This window comes from Passer montanus, unplaced genomic scaffold (genome assembly GCF_014805655.1).
Source record: "Passer montanus isolate IOZ18808 unplaced genomic scaffold, ASM1480565v1 scaffold132, whole genome shotgun sequence".
NCBI lineage: Eukaryota > Metazoa > Chordata > Aves > Passeriformes > Passeridae > Passer > Passer montanus.
This window is the reverse complement of record NW_024360055.1, coordinates 345,659-362,831: the sequence shown is the minus strand read 5'-3', so window position 1 is coordinate 362,831 and position 17,173 is coordinate 345,659. Positions and strand designations below refer to the sequence as shown.

At 49.0% G+C, this 17,173-nt stretch overlaps 1 protein-coding gene across 2 annotated transcripts; it reads right to left on the bottom strand.

Annotated features, from left to right (window-relative positions):
- Nucleotides 1-1,126: 1,126 nt before the first annotated feature.
- On the bottom strand, nucleotides 1,127-12,016 carry DYRK3 (dual specificity tyrosine phosphorylation regulated kinase 3). 2 transcript variants are annotated; one of them, XM_039699348.1, is made up of 3 exons: nucleotides 11,860-12,016; nucleotides 11,132-11,247; nucleotides 1,127-7,450 (listed from the first exon to the last, which is right to left on the bottom strand). In XM_039699348.1, the coding sequence occupies exons 1-3, from the start codon at nucleotides 11,897-11,899 to the stop codon at nucleotides 5,885-5,887; spliced, it is 1,722 nt and encodes a 573-aa protein (XP_039555282.1). In that variant the 5' UTR covers nucleotides 11,900-12,016; the 3' UTR covers nucleotides 1,127-5,884. The 2 variants fall into 2 exon arrangements, with proteins under 2 accessions (XP_039555282.1, XP_039555283.1); XM_039699349.1 differs by lacking the exon at nucleotides 11,860-12,016 and adding an exon at nucleotides 11,603-11,788.
- Between the last annotated feature and the right edge of the window lie 5,157 nt (nucleotides 12,017-17,173).

The window sequence follows — 17,173 nt, the reverse complement described above, 5'->3', positions numbered from 1 at the left end:
CTGGGATGGCTGCAGGGGAGGTGGTGCAGTCACCATCCCTGGTGTGTTTAACAAAGCCTGGATGTGGCACTGGGGGCCAGGGTGCAGTTGAGGTGTTGGGGCTGGGCTGGACTCGATGATCTTGAAGGTCTCTCCCAACCTGGTCATTCTGTGATTCTGTGAATTCTGTGAATCTTTGTGCCAATTCAGGTTTTTACCAACATCCCTCAGCAGGACTTTGCCAGGCAGAAAGACACGGGCTCAGCTCTGGTGTTGGATTCCCCAGCCCTCCACTGGCACCAAACATTATTTCCCCTCCCAGCTCCCGGTGCAGCTCAGACAGCAGAATTTGGGAGACAATCCCTTATCATGTTACATCAACAAGCATTACAGCAGGGCAGATAAGCTTATTTTTTTAATCTGAGGTGCTGTGCTTGAGAAAATGTCACTCAGAGAGAGTCCCGTGGCCTCATGGCAGTCTGAACATGAGCTACACATTTATATACATATACCACAAAAAAAGACATCTAAATCTCTACATATATATATATTTTACTGTTTTCAGCTTGCAAACTTTTTAACAATCAGGTATTTGTTGTTCACTGACATTAAAATGAGGTAAAAATTCACTGTGTAGTCTGCACACTCTGTGTGTGTAACACACATGGTTTAATCACCCAGGTTGTAGCTGGAGACCTTTTATTGGAGCATGATTTCATCTTCAAACCATCCCAATATCCACTTGTGTACAGTAAGTTACCCATTTATAGGTTTCTAATAAAAGCAAATCTTCCCTAAGTGGCTATTACTGGATTTCTCCTCTCAGCCTGGGGATAAGCAGGATTCTGGGCTTTAAAAAGCTCTCTAGTGGGCTGAATAAGAAAGTGACAACTGAAGAATGTCATGGCAAAACTCTGGTGTGTTCTAATTACAGCACTGTTAACGAGGGGAACATTTGTCAGACCAGAGCTTCATCACGTTTAGCACAGACACAGAAACCTCCCACTCACACTGTGACAATTTTCTCTCCTCTCCAGGCAGATGCCACGGGAGGTGGTGTCTGCCAGCACAAGGTAACTTCCACCATCTGGAAAGAATTATTATTTTTCTTTTTAATCAAGGACTTTAAGGAATTTTGCACACTTGATTGCTAAAGAAAATGATGCATTTATTTTCTTTTAAAAATGACCCAAAGTACAACTTCAAGAAATCTGCTCATTACATTTTGATACATAGTTTGAGACTGACTGATTTCCAGAATGTTCCTCCACACTTATATCCACATGCACCTCCAATGCTTTCCACATTCCCCACCCTATCACACCTCATCACAATATTTCTAATAAAAAGGCAAACCTGCAGATTCTGAGCACGCTGACATTTAGCTGGAACATCTGCAATGTGTAAGAGCCCCTGAAGAGGAACGTGGCTGAAGCGAGGCAGATGGAGGCTGCTAAAACCCTGAGTGCTGTGTGTGGGGAGGCTCTGGGACAGCACAGGCTGCCCAACCCTGCCAGCCCCTCTGATATGGAATAAAAAAATCCAGGAAAATGTTCTGGAGCCATGGATTTCTCCTGTTACAGAGGGAGTTACAGAGCTGGAGGCATTGGTGGCGTTTTGGAACATGAGAGCTCTCTAATGAGAGGAGGTGTATTTATTTCCACAAACTGCCCTTAAATTAATTTAAAAAATGGTGTCTGTGATCCTCAGGCTCTGCACAACTCCCTGCCAGGAGGGGACAGCCGGGGGGGATTTGGGATCTGCTCCCAGGGAACAGGGACAGGAGGAGAGGGAACGGCCTCAGGCTGGGCTGGGGAGGCTCAGGGTGGACATCAGCAGGAATTTCCTCCTGGAAGGGGCTGGAAGGGGCTGCCCAGGGGGGTTTGGAGTGTCCAGTGACTGGGCACTGCTCTGGGTGACGAGGGGATCAGGCACAGGTTGGATTTGCTGATCCTGGAGGGCTTTTCCAGCCTCACTATTCCAGGATTCTGTGAAGCACCAAATATAAAATCACAGTGCCCAACACCAAAGCTGCCAGGCACCCACAGCTCTGAGCACCCAGCACGTGCAGAAGCCCCCGGAGTTTTCACTCAAGTCTCTGAGCACAGTTTGTTTCCAGTCTCAGCTGGTGCTGCACACAAGTCCCACAGATCTTTCCATATTATTTCGGCTCTCCACTTCCACAACGGAATTAAACTTTGGCAGGCAGGGGATTTGTATCATTTCAGCAGAGATCTCTGGGTGCAGCATCAGCCTTTTGCTTGTGTGCCTGGGATTAGCAAGACATTGCTGAGATCATCATATATATGTTTCACAGCCAGGACAGCTTTTGGTATTAAACAAGAAAAAAAACCCAGGAGAGCTGCAGCCTGCAGCCCTTTAGAAAGGACCCTGGGGTTGTTGGAGAGGTAGTTCTGAAGATGATCATCACTGCAAAGAAGTTCTGCAACTGCTTAAAAAGTTTTCAACTGCAAGAGGTAAAAAAGATTGTAAGCAATCACTCACTCTTCTAACAAACATTATATTAAATCTGTCCCATTAATCTGCTGCGAATTCTTGGATCACTGGTCAACCAGGATTGCCATTCCAGCAGGCTGGGAGGATAAAAAACACCAGTGAGGAGCATGTGGTACCCAGAAAAATCTCTAGATTTAGGTTTGGGTCTTTCAGATGTGCTGCTCATGCACTGTCATTGATTTATAGGAAAATATTGCTGAGCCAAAGAGCTGGAACTGCAGCCAAAGAACATTTGTTGTTTGCACCTCTCACAGGGCAGTGAAACACTCCAAGGAGTGCTTTAAAACAGGTTTGGGTGACTTTCAGAAATGCAGTGCCTGATTTGCTGTAAACACAAGTGATTTGCATGTGTTCTGAGGTAACTTCTGAGGAGAACAGCACCGAGGTGCCAGGGCTGGCAGCTCAACAAAGCACAGCTCCTCAAAACCAAAACCTGCTCTTTATCTCCTCAGACACGGTTCATTTTAGGCTACTTCCAACATTCTCAGCAGCAGCACAGCTCATGATGTGATGGTTTCTGGTGACTGCAGAGCTCCCCAGGGCTTGGCTTTCCCAAAAACAAGTGTTACTGTGAGGTTTGGCCATATCTGGAGAGCACAGGCACTGTGACTGCCCCTGATAAATGGCAGTGACACAGCCCAGGGTCCCCACGTGGGGCTTGGACAACTCCTGCCCCAGTGCACAGGGAACTCAACCACTCCAGGGCTTGCAGGGATGATTCCTCACAGGATATTTACTGGCTCACCTGGAGGGCTCTCCCAGTTTGGGAATTTTCATCAAACAATTCACCAAAAGCAAATGCTTTATGAAGAAATTGGGGGCTAGTGACTGGAAACAAGACTCCAATATTCTCAGCTGTGTTTCCTGGGTTAGGAAGGAATTTCCAGCCCAGTAAATATCTGCTGAGGCTGCTTTTCCTCCTCACCCAAATTAGCAATTCACTTAACTACATATTTGATTTTCAAATATGGCAGTACCAAGGAAGCAAGAACAAGTCTTAAACAAACACCTTCTGCAGTCAGGGCATGCTGAACACATTTTCTAGATGAAAAGCCATGGTTTTGCCAGTTAATTGCTTTATCTGCAGCTTCACAGCCCCAGCCTTAAGCAAAATTACTGAGTGTGCACCAGAGGCTCCCACAGGAGTTTCCTCACAGCCACCTCTCCCTAAGTCACAGAATTATCAATATCATTCTACACTTTTTATAGACAGAATGGTTTTGAACCAGGACCCTGCTGTGTGTTCCTGAGCCTGTTTGTGCAGCTCCCAGCACACCACCACTGCTCCTTCTGCCAGGCTCCAGCACCACCTTATCTTCTCTATAAAATCCTTTTCCATGCATCTTTCCTACCAAGCTATTGCTCCTGAAAGGTTCCTTCTCCTCTCTCACCTGGTGTGCTCTGTTATAAATAAATGTAAAGGGCAGAAAAGGAAGAAGATTTCTGGCTTCTGAAAATGTGCCAAATCTATTAAAGATTCTGCTAAAATCAATGGTATCTTCTGCCACTCCCCTCCAGAATCCACTTCCTGGTTCTTCATTCATATAAAACTCCACTCAGCCTAGCAAAATAAAAAATACCAGCCACGTGTTGTGGTAAGTGACCCATGGCCAGCCCATCCATGCTGGCTGCTGCACGGAAAAGGGCCAGACTGTTATTTTAATATCATTACTGAGCTCACTGAATTGACACTTGCTCAACAGAACAACTCAGGAAAGCTCCACACACGAGAGCCTCCACTTCAGCTCCTGGGAAGCTCAGTTTAAGGTCCTTTGGAGCTTTGGCTGAGTCTTTCTGAGGTTTTCTGCAGGCCTCCACCCAGTGCTGCAATGACCCAGAGCAGCCCCATCTCCTCAGGGGAAGGGTCTCCTACTGAACATTTGCTCACTCATCTTTAAAGTCACCCTGGTGACTCCTTTGTTTGCATTCTGGGAGCCTCCTTCCTTCAGCATTCAAAACCTGCTGCAGAGAAAGTCATTGCATTTAAAACCTTCTGTTCATAACAGCTCTAAATTGCATTTCAAGTCCTGTTGAGGCACCTGGCAAGGGATCAGATGGGTCTGGAGATGGACTCGGGCCACGAGGCTGCAAGGAACAACCCCAACAAGCTGTGCTGTGGCTGTGACAGGTCACACCACCCTGGCATGTTCTGGGAAGATAAAGGAAGAGGAAATACAAGCTCATGGAGTTCAAGAATGAGAAAATGTAGGCACCCAAAGGCCTGAAGGAAGGCAATTAGAAACAAAGCAGCTCTTCCCATAAAATATTTCCATTTGGATCCTCCAGTTCTTGCACCTTATCAGCCCTTCCTGGTTATGTTTCCAGAGATTTTGTTGAGATTTCAGAGCACACTCCCAACTATTAATGTGTGTTCCCCCCCTCCCTCATTTTCCAGTCACAGCCCTGGGCCTGAAAAAGTTCTACTTGTCTGACAGGGGTGGCATGTTTGAATTTTTATTAAAAGAGCTTCATGTAATTCAATGGAATTCACTCTACACAAAGAGATAATTTTTTGCAATTACCAGAATCTCAAACATGAATATAAACCAGCTCTTGAAGTTCAACATTTTTGTTTTAGAAACACAGGAAAAACAAAGACACACACCTGGCAGAACTGATGATGGAAATCTGAGCTCCAAAGAACCAGATAATTCAATCATTACCTGAACAAACTGGCCCACTCCTGTGATGGACCAGGCCTGATCCCAAATTCCCCTACAAGCTTCCCATAGATTTTTAGGGGGAAATAGCAAGTGGTACAGAAATTAGTAGTTTTATTTAGAGATATCCTGTGTTTCATGGCATTTCTACTCTGCTTTGAAATTTTAACATCTGAGTATTTTTTTTTCCAATAACAAATTCCTTTGGTGTCTACATCCCATCACAGTTTTTAAAATCCCAGGATAGTAAGGGAAAAGCAATGCAGAGAAATAAAATTCTTCAAACTTAAGCAATTTGCAAGTAAGTTCCTAATGCATTACATTAATGCATTTGTGCTTTTGACAAGAAATTTAAAAACTTTCCCCTGGAACAGAAAGAGTTCAGTTGGAGATAACTGAAAACATGGTATGACGAAGTTTAAATCAAGTTCCTTAAGCAAAAGAACCTGTTGAACCATGATAAATGGTTTGATTTCTAAACTAGCATTTTTAAACAGCACATCAGCCAAACTGTCTCTGAGCTGAACCCTCAGCAGTGGAGTATGCACCAGGTGTGAGTGAAACAACTGGATAAAATCAGCCCTTTAATGTGCACATTTCTGACTGATCTTCCAATATTCCAGACTGAACCCCTAACAAAAAGCAAATGCATTAAAACCCCCTGCAGCTGATGTCCTCCCACAGCATGAACAGACAGTTAACACATCCTGGGAGCCCAGCACTCCCCACTAGCTGACCAGTTTGGGGAGCACAGCACACAGAGGGATGTTGCCACTGGGCTCAGTGGCCAGACTGGCCCTCAGCTTGCTGGGGACTGCAGCCACAGGAGGCAACTTGTTAGCAATTCCTTGGAAGGAACCTGAATAGCTGGAAAGGCGCCTGCCGGAGCTTTTCTCCAGGCCGGCTGCTTTGGGCACCCGTTTGCAGATCCAGGGGTGCCGCAGGGCCTGGCTGGGAATCATGCGTGTGGAAGGATCCCAGCTGAGGCAGTCCTTCAGGAAACCAGTGAACAAGGGGTCGTCACAGCCCTTGAGAGCTGTCACCCAGTCCTTGTTCCCCGGGGCCCCGCGGACCTTGCCGCGGCGCGAGCGGCTCCCGCTCAGGGTCACCTTCCCGTCCGGCTGCGTCAGCACCGTGCAGTAACGGGGGTGACCCTTGGAGTTGATGAAGTTCTTGGCTCGCTTGGATTGATCCAAAAGCTTCTGAGGTGGCATTCCGAGAAGTTCCATGATGCAGGCCAGCTGGTCTGCCTCGTCCTCTCCAGGGAAAAGAGGGTAGCCAGTCAAAAGCTCCACCAGGATACAGCCAAAACTCCACATGTCTATGGGCATGCCATAGCGGCTCCCCAGGATCACCTCTGGCGCCCGATAAAACCGGGACTGGATGTACGTGTAGACTCTTTGGTGCTCAAAACAGCTGGACCCAAAATCTATAACCTTGATTCCACTCCTCCCTTGCTGTTTCAAGAGGATATTTTCTGGCTTCAAGTCACAGTGGATGATTTTGTTTCTATAAAGGGCATCCAAACACTGCAGGATGGAGTGAGCGAACTTCCGAACCAGCTGGAGGCTGAAACCCTGAAACTTGTTCCTTTTAATCAGCTCATACAGGTTCATACTCAAGAGTTCAAAGGTCATGCAGATGTGGTTCCGAAAGGTGAAGCTTTCCAGCATGTGGATGACATTCATGCTGCCAGTTTTGTCCTGCTTCTTCAGGTGCTCCAGGATCCTGATCTCCTCGGCAGCTTGGCGATGGAACCTCTTCTCATTGCGAACCATCTTTAAGGCCAGGTGTTGGTGGAGTTTGTGATCATAGACTTTAGCAACTTGTCCAAAACTGCCCTTGCCAATGATTTTGAGCACCTCATACCTGTAAGCCAGGTGGTCATGGGGCACGTGGATGTAGCTGCCTTGGTCGTCGTCGTAGCCGCTGTTGTTGGGGCCACCGACCACCCCCTGCCTCTTTTTGGCAGATGGCCCCACAAAGTAAATCTCAGAGAAGCTGAAGATCTCCTGCTGCTCATAAGCTGACAGCAGATGTTTGAATTGTTTAACAGCTTCCTCTGGAGCTTGGGAGACAGATTTATATGATTTCAAGGAGCTTCCATTGCTTCTAGCACCCAGGCTCTCTAGGGTTTTCTCTTTTGTCAGGGAAGGGAGAGATCTTTCTGGAGTAAGGCCTGCAGACTGAAGAGCACTGCTCCTTCTGTTGCCAGAGTCCTCAAATAACTGCTCCACTTTGACCTGATTTGCAGCCAGAGAGTGATCCTTCATTATAAGTTTGTTGATGGAAACCTACAAAGGGAAAAGAAGTTTAGTTTATCTTTTAAAACACAGATTAAAAATAAAATCACTGCCAAAAGAAAATCAGTAACACGGATGAGTTTGGCATTTATTAGGAAGAAATATAAAATGCTGGGCTAAATTAAGTTACAAGCATAGTTATAGAAGGGTACACAAAGAGAAAGCAACTCCCTGAAACAGCTCATGTGCTTTTAAATCCAGAAAGGGAAACCCTAGCCAGCCAAAGACTCAAACAACCACAAAATACCTATCTCCAGTGTGTGGAGGGCCAGGGAACAGCTATGTTTAGCTTCAAACGTGGGTGCAGCAGCACAACCACCAACAGATGCAACTTGCACCTGTCTGGAGCACGGAATGGAACGTGGATGTGCAGAGAAGTGGCAGGAGGATTGCACAGCCAGGCTGCCAAAGAAGACAAAGCAACACCAGCAGGTGACACATGGCTGCTGTGAGGCAGCTGCACGAGGAGCAGGAGGAGGACAGGGCAAGGCAAGGTAAACCATCCTTTAGAAAAAAATTAATCGTGGGGTTTTAATTTCAAGGGGAAAACATCATCATATCCACACCTCTCTTTGAAATCATGGTGGAATTATGGAATATCCTGAGCTGGAAGGGACCTGCAAAAGTCATCAAGTCCAACTCCTGGCCCTGCACAGGACACCCCAAAATCCCTCCCAGTCCCTGAGAGCGTTGTTCTGGAGCTCTGGCAGCCTCGGGGCTGTGCCCGTGCCCTGGGCAGCCTGTTCTGTGTCCCACCACCCTCTGGGGGACGAACTTTTATCCAGCCTAAATCTCCCTGACACAGCTCCAGCCATTCTCTTGGGTCCTGGCACTGTCACAGAGGGAAGAGAGAGCTGCACAACTCTTTTACACAGACTTGAATTACCAGGAACAACTCCCACTCCAACTCAGCTGAGAGCAGCCTGCAAGCACTCCCTCTTACCACCATGTGCTAAAATATTTACTTCTGAAACAAACCCATACAAGGTGAGACAAACACTGTGAAATTTTCCAGGCTTGTCAGTTTTACTATTTAGTAAATGCTGGGCACCCCAGAGGTCAGTTCCCCACAGCACTGCAGTTTTTCCTTTTCCTGCTTGCTGGCACTCCTTGCTGAGAGGCAGCACAGAGGTGTTGTCCCATCCCAGGCAGAACTGAAGAAGCCCTGACTAAAGCAGCAACATCTGTTTTCCATTTTGTCCTTTAATCTAAAAATAAAGATCTCAGACACATGCCAAACCAAATCCCTGAAAACCAAAATAACTACACAGGAATCAAACAAAAAATATAAATAAACCTGCCGCCCCACAGCAGTAAAACTAAATTCCTTTTTAGTTACATGCAGTCCAACATCTCAGCAGGGTCAGCACATAAGGGAAGTCAATGTTCTCCCCAAAGCCAGCTACACACAGCTCATAAAAGACTCTGTTGGTGCTGCCCTGAAATGCTAGTTCTTGCTCACAAACCCCAAAAAATGGACATTTCCCTGCAGAAGTCAGTTCTTATCAACATGGAGAGATCCTACCGAGCTGCACTCCTCCTATCAACCCCAAAATGCAGCGTGCTGGGAGGGACACGCCTAGCCAGAGCTGAAATGAAAACAACAGAGCCCAGCCCTGGTAACTCAGAATAAACGCCTTTTTCTTGGAGCCTGGCTGAACCTCCCAGATAAGAATGACATTTTTTCAGAGCTGGCTCAAAGACTCCTCAGGCCAGCAGACACAAACAGAAAGTTTACAAATAAACAGAAGATATAAACACAGAACTAGGGTCACACTTGTTTAAATATTCTCTACCTAAGAGCAGAAGCAGCTCTGCGTGTGCTGCTGTTCATAGCAAACATTTTGTACCTTTGAATCCCTAAATAAACCAGCAATTCATGATTCCATTTATCCTGGAACGATTTCTTAATGAAGGAATTGTGGCTTTGGATTTCAAACCTGACTCAACGGTAGTAAGGTCTCAATTTTCATTCTTAGAGGGCTCCCAAAATCAGTTGCCACATGATGGTGAGACACAAATATAGCTCCATCTTCCCCTGAACTCAGGAGAGCTGCACTCAGATGACTCCTGGGTCACCAGCTTTATTTTACAAATCCCAGCCTCCACAGGTTTTTGGTTTTATTGCTGAAGTGCAGGCACGACATGAGGCTGACAACACCAGTGGCACCCTGTTGAAAACTCTGACAAAACTTCATTTTCATTGACAAGGAAACAGTTACTGCAGTTCCTGCACAAACTGGTTTGCAGAGATGCTCTGAACACTGAATTACACAGACTCAATGCAGCCCATGTATTCTCAAAGCAGAGAGACTTTGTGTTCTCCTGCAGGCTCAGGTGAAGGAATGGGCAGCTGCAGTCACCAGACTCCTCAATTCTCATGTAACATTATGTAATAATAAAACATCTTGTAAGAAAACTAAAACTCCAGGTATTTTCCCATTAGAACTCAGCGTCACCATTTTCAGCCTCAGCTCCTGCTTGCCTGATACCACTGAGGCAGGATTTTATTGATACATCACCATGCAAACTGCAATAAATCCTTAATCTTGCCCTAAGAAGTTAACAGGCTTTAAGGAAAAAACACAGATGAAGTCAAATCAAAATATTCATGGGTTTATATTTGCATTTCACTGGATAGTTCCACTCTACTGACTTGTATTCAGCTATGAACAAATGAAGTCACAGTACAGCTTAAAACATTGCAGCTGAAATGTTTCCATATTCCTGCACACAAAAAACCCCAACCCACTACTCTTCAAACCCTACTGCTCAAGAGAACTCCAAATTCCTTCTGTTCCCCCTCAACATTTCCAAAAAGGGAAAAAAACCCCAGACTCATGCCCCTGAGTTTGCACAGACCGAATTTGTTACACCAAAATCCCACAAGGTGATGATTTTCAAATGCATCTTACTCAGGGCAATGTCTATTTTCACTTTTTAGAAAGTGAGAGGTTTCTTTTTAAGCTTAAGCTCCTTCCCTTCTGCCAGAACTCCACAAGAGCCAGAACACAGATTTAAAACCCATCTAAAGGACAGATCAGTGGACAAAAGTACAGCTGAACATGAGCACTACTGAACCAATTAAAGGGAAAAAAAAACCTCCGAGCTCCACATCTGCTGAGGGAACAGAGCCCTGATGAAAGAGCCCAGCAACACTTTCAGCTCATAAGGACTATTTTGGTAGCAAAAGAAATGACAGATAATGGCCAAGTTTTCAGAGCATTAAGATACTTTTGTGAGCTGTTTGGCAGCCACAGAGATTCACACTGCTCCTTCTGCTGCTCCTGCAACACTTACCCGTCAGAATTTTCATGAGGGAAACTAAAATGGAAACGTGCAGGAGGAGGCAGAGCAAAGCGTTTGTGGATTGACTTATCAGAGCACAAGGTGACACGGCAGAAGGCTTCAGCCCTTTGTAAAGTAACTTTTTTTTAATTAAAACACGAGCTGAGGGCAGTAAGATGGGATTCCTCAGGCTGCCAGCAAGTTCTGCACTGAGCACAGCACATCATTTTCGTGCTCAGTAAAAACAATAATGTTAAGAAGCCTCTACAGAGCTGCAAAATCCCACTTTTAAAATCTATTCTCTGTAGGGAGGTGTCAGACCCCAGCACAGTTCTCACTCCCACACAGCACAACGTGAAGACACAGATGACTTAAAATACTCACATGAGGTCTTGAAAGGGAAGGAAGTCCCGAAGGGCTCCGTTCTTCATTTGTAGGCTCTGGGTATCTGCACTCATCTATCCTCATATAGGAGTCGTATAATCCATCTCCAATCCTGCCTGCAACGGTCCCACACACAAACCAGTTATTCACAACAATTCACACCGACACAGACAGAGCCGAAAGCTGAAATGCACATTTTAGTCCGTAAAATCATTGATTCTCTTTCATTCATTAAATGATCTTTGGAATTTAACTGATTTTTCAAACCGCAGGAGTGCGATGCTTCTGGGAAATCTTAATTAGAGATACTTTTAATTTAGAGGTTCTTTTTTGTTAATCAACTTCTGCACTGCAAAAAAAAAAAAAAAATCCCTAAGAATCACTGACCACCATTCTCCCGCCTTCCCCTTAATCAGGATAATCCCAAACGAGCAGAAAACGAGCAAACACTTAAACACTTGATAGGACTACCCTTCAAAGCAGGTTATCGCTTAAAAATGAGATGTGAGAATTACAGCTGCAAAAGCGTGGGGAAGGAAAAAAAAAAATAAGAAAAAAGGCGGCGTCTCTCGCTGTCGGCTGCTGAAGAACTTCAAATCGCGACGCCTATCGCGACAGACCCGACGGACGGCTGGCACCACGCGGGGGGCTCGGCAACCGCCGACCCAAACCGCATCGCCCCCTTTCCCCCAACCCCGCGGGACCCCCGGCCGCCCGCTCCTCCTCACCGGCCGCCAGAGGCCCGTCCGGCTTCCTGCCGAGCAGCATCGTGTCGGGGGGGCCCCGGCGCGGGCCCCATTCCCGGCGGGTGCCGCTGCCCAGCGCGGCCGCTCGGCCCCGGCCCGGCCCGGCCGTTGCCCCGGGAACGGCCCCCGCCCGCGCCTGCGCAGCGCCGCCGGGGCGGGATCGCGCCCGGGGCTGCGGAGCTCCGCGGCTCGGTTTGCTGCTCCCCTCAGGGGCACCCGCCCTACGGGACCGCCTCACCCGGGGCTGCGGAGCTCCAGCGCTCTCTCGCTTGTATCCTGAGCTAAACCCGCCCTACGGGACGCCCGCACCCGAGGCCGCGGAGCTCCGCGGCTCGGTTTGCTGCTCCCCTCAGGGGCACCCACCCTACGGGACCCGCGCTCCCGGGGCTGCGGAGCTCCAGCGCTGTCTCGCTTCTCCCATCAGGGGCACCCGCCCTACGGGATCCCCTCTCCCGGGGCTGCGGAGCTCCAGCGGTCCCTCGCTTCTCCCCTGAGGTGATCCCGCCCTATGGGACGCCCGCACCCGGGGCTGCGGAGCTCCAGCGCTCCTTCGCTTCTCTCCTGAGCTAAACCCGCCCTACGGGATCCCCTCGCCAGAGGCTGAGGAGCGCCAGTGCTCCCTCGCTTCTCCCCTCAGCTGAACCCGCCCTACGGGACCCCCGTTCCCGGGACTGCGGAGCTCCCGCGCTCTCTCGCTTCTCCCCTGCGCTAATCCCTCCCTACGGGATCCCCTCACCCGAGGCTGCGGAGCTCCAGCGCTCCCTCGCTTCTCCCCTCAGGGAAACCCGCCCCGCGGGGACCCCCGCACACCGCGGAGTGCTCGGCGTGGGGGAGAGGAGGCCGCTGGGGCGGGATCGCGCCCGGGGCTGCGGAGCTCCAGCGATCGCCTCGCTTCTCCCCTCAGCCAAACCCCACACCCAGGGCTGCGGAGCTCCAGCGCTCCCTCGATTCTCCCCTCAGGGAAACCCGCCCCGCGGGGCCCCCGCACTCCGCGGAGTGCTCGGCATGGAGGAAAGGAGGCTCCTCACACCGAGGTGTGGAAGGAGCGCTCAGTAGTAAGGCAGTTGCAGAGAGGCGGATGGAGGCAAAAGTCTGAGTGCTGCATGTGGGGGCATCTGGCACAGAGCAGGCTGGCTGAGCCTGCCAGCCGCTCTGCAGGAATTGATTTGGAATAAAAAGTCCAGGACAACGTTCAGGCCCCCCACGAGCAGCCATGGATTTTACCTGATACAGAAGGAGTTACAGAGCTGGAGGCATTGGTGGCATTTTGGAACATGAGAGCTGTCTAATGAGATGTAGAAGGTGTATTTATTTCCACAAACTGACGTTAAAATAATAATAAAAAAAAAAAAAATCAAGTGGAGTTTGACTTTCTGGCTCTGCACAACTCCCTGCCAGGAGGGGACAGCCGGGAATCTTATCCCAGAGAACAGGGACAGGAGGAGAGGGAATGGCCTCAGGCTGGGCTGGGGAGGCTCAGGGTGGACATCAGCAGAAATTTCTCCATGGAAAGGGTGCTCAGGCCTTGGCAGGGGCTGCCCAGGGCAGTCAGGGGTCCCCATCCCAGGAGGTGTCCAAGGAACACTTGGATGTGGCACTGGGTGCCCTGGGCTGGTGACAAGGTGGGGATCAGGCACAGGTTGGATTCAAAGGTCTTGGAGATCTTTTCCAACCCAAATGATTCTGTGATTCTGTTTCTCATCCTTATAATGCTGGCATGACTTCTCTGATACCAAAACAGACCAAAGAGCCTATACTTCCCTCCACAGGGATCAAAATAAAAAATGAAATAGAAAATAAAATCCCACAATTCAGTAAAGAAGCAAGCCAGAACTGGATGCTTTAGATACAGAATATATCCACAAAGAGATCTACACAGGTCTGTAAACACAGGTCCAACTCACAATTTGAAATACTCCAGGCTAAAATACACAGCTGCTTGAAAAGCTCAAGTGAAACAACAAAAAAATTGGAGTATTTTTCATTAATCAGTCCCTTAAAGTGTATTAGTAAATACTGAAAATTAATTATAGTGTCCCTGTAACTCCAGCATGTTCTTTGTGCAGTGGAATACTTCAAAAGTGAGATTGAAAGGAGAAAATATCCAAAGTCTGTCATGGAATTACAGGATTATCATGGTTGGAGAAGACCTTTAGGATCATCAAAGCCAACTGGCACTGCAAGAACTGAAACATAACACCACTAAAAAATCTATTAAATACTTTTTGAAATAAAAATCTAGTAAATACTATTCATACAGGTTCATCAATAGGCTTGTTTAAAAAAAAATTAAAATTAGTGTCTGAAACACATATGATACTGAAGTAGTGTAAGAACTCCCAAGTTTCAAGAAAAATTTCCTCCCAAGAAAGGTTTCCCAACCACAAAGCACAGCAGCTCAACCCATGAAAATCACCATCCTTTCTTTGTCTCATTAATACTGTGCTAATGATCCCAGAATCCTGGAGTGATTTGGGTGGGAAGGACCCTCAGGGCCCACCCAGTTCCAAGCCACACCATGGGCAGGGACACCTTCCACTATTATCCCAGGCTGCTCCAGGCCCATCCAAGCTGGCCTGGGCCATCCAGGGACGGGAGAGCCACGATTCCATATCCTGCAGCTCAAGGCTCCGAATTGTCACTGTGACACTCCCAAGCTTTGCCAACTCACACTGACTGTAAATAATTAAGGGAAGAGAAATCCATGAGAGCCTGTTCCCAGCTCCACAGTTGCAGCTATGGGTTAAAATCTCTGGAATGATGGCAGATGGTTTCCCCCAGCCGGCGACGTGGGCGGTACGAGCCCCCAGTGCCACCTTTGCACAAACGCGTAACGGGAGATTTTCAGCTGGGAGGAAAACGCCAGAATCCGAATTGTTCCAGGCTTTTTCATCAGACCCTACACCTCAAGCAACTCCCCTTTCCCAACAGCCCCAGAACCAATAAATTATCCCTGTGGAAAAGGCTGGATCACTTCTGTAGGCCCAACACGTTTCCTTTCCTTCGCGTTTTTCATAAGGCACCAAGACAAATGTTTGCTTTGGATTCCTGGAAAAAAGGCTGCTTTTCCCATTACCTCCATGTGAGCAGAACGCAACCTGGACTCGGGTGCAGCCACCTGAGAAATCTGAAAGCAGGAATTTTCTTTTTTAATCAAGAAGGTGGAAATTATCAACAAGGCTCCAGAAGCCACCAGAATTTCAAGAAACAGCATTTGCTTACTTTTATACACCTTCAAAGCCCTTTCTTTTTTTTTAATTAACAGGCTTTTAAATATCAATCAAATTAGTACAAGCATCCATCAAGCATTTCAATAGTTTCTACAGCCCCTTTTAACACTATTATTACGTCCCACTAGGAAAACAGACCCAAGTAATCACATTTTATTGAGCTCCACCATTTCCCCCCACCTCTTTCTACAGGACAGGGCAGAAACTTCATTTTGTACAAGTAACTGGGATACATCCATTGCAAAACCAACAAGGTGGGGTGCTTTTTTATTGTATAAAATATATTTTTTGATCATAAAGGGTGTTTTCTTTTCCTGGTTTTACAGAGTCTGTGTTTTAAGTAGATTGTAACTATCTGCCCCGGGAACGGCCCCCGCCCGCCGCCCGCCCGCCCGCGCCTGCGCAGCGCCGCCGGGGCGGGATCGCGCCCGGGGCTGCGGAGCTCCGCGGCTCGGTTTGCTGCTCCCCTCAGGGGCACCCGCCCTACGGGATCCCCTCTCCTGGGGCTGCGGAGCTCCAGCGGTCCCTCGCTTCTCCCCTGAGCTAATCCCGCCCTATGGGACGCCCGCACCCGGGGCTGCGGAGCTCCAGCGCTCCTTCGCTTCTCTCCTGAGCTAAACCCGCCCTACGGGATCCCCTCGCCGGAGGCTGAGGAGCTCCAGCGCTCCCTCGCTTCTCCCCTCAGGGAAACCCGCCCCGCGGGGACCCCCGCACACCGCGGAGTGCTCGGCGTGGGGGAGAGGAGGCCGCTGGGGCGGGATCGCGCCCGGGGCTGCGGAGCTCCAGCGATCGCCTCGCTTCTCCCCTCAGCCAAACCCCACACCCAGGGCTGCGGAGCTCCAGCGCTCCCTCGCTTCTCCCCTCAGGGAAACCCGCCCCGCGGGGCCCCCGCACTCCGCGGAGTGCTCGGCATGGAGGAAAGGAGGCTCCTCACACCGAGGTGTGGAAGGAGCGCTCAGTAGTAAGGCAGTTGCAGAGAGGCGGATGGAGGCAAAAGGCTGAGTGCTGCATGTGGGGGCATCTGGCACAGAGCAGGCTGGCTGAGCCTGCCAGCCGCTCTGCAGGAATTGATTTGGAATAAAAAGTCCAGGACAACGTTCAGGCCCCTCACGAGCAGCCAATGATTTTACCTGATACAGAAGGAGTTACAGAGCTGGAGGCATTGGTGGCATTTTGGAACATGAGAGCTGTCTAATGAGATGTAGGAGGTGTATTTATTTCCACAAACTGACGTTAAAATAATAATAAAAAAAAAAAAAATCAAGTGGAGTTTGACTTTCTGGCTCTGCACAACTCCCTGCCAGGAGGGGACAGCCGGGAATCTTATCCCAGAGAACAGGGACAGGAGGAGAGGGAATGGCCTCAGGCTGGGCTGGGGAGGCTCAGGGTGGACACCAGCAGGAATTTCCTCCTGGAAGGGGCTGCCCAGGGGGGTTTGGAGTGCCCATCCCTGGAGGTGTCCAAGGAAGGATGGATGTGGTACTCAGTGCTCTGGGCTAAGGACAATGTGGGCATTGGGCACAGATTGGACTCGATGATCCTGGAGGGATTCTCCAATCTCCATAACTCTGTGATCCTGGGAAGGCTGCAATTACTACAGTACTCCTGTGATATTCCTACCCATTCCACACTCCTCAATCTCCAGCTAGAAATCGATCAGGAACACTCGAGCAAATGTATAAATCACAGCAAGAATGCCCAGCTGCCAGGGCACATTAAAAAGAAAACAGCTAAGAAATTTAAGCACAAAAGAAACCCCACATTTCTGGGAACCCCTCGTGTGGAGGAGCCCCAGGGGCGCCGTGGGGGGACCCGAGAGCCTGGCAGGGAGACCAAGACCCCCTCAGGCAGCTGGCGTTTGGGAGACCGGGACCCCCTTAAGGAGCTGGGATGGGGAGACCGGGACCCCTCAGGGAGCCAGCGTTGGGGGGACAGGGACCCTCTCAAGGAGCCGGGATGAGGAGAACAAGACCCCCTCAGGAAGCCGGCGTTTGGGAGACCGGGACCCCCCTCAAGGAGCTGGGGCGGGGTACCGGGATCGCCTCAGGAAGCCGGGGTAGGGAGAC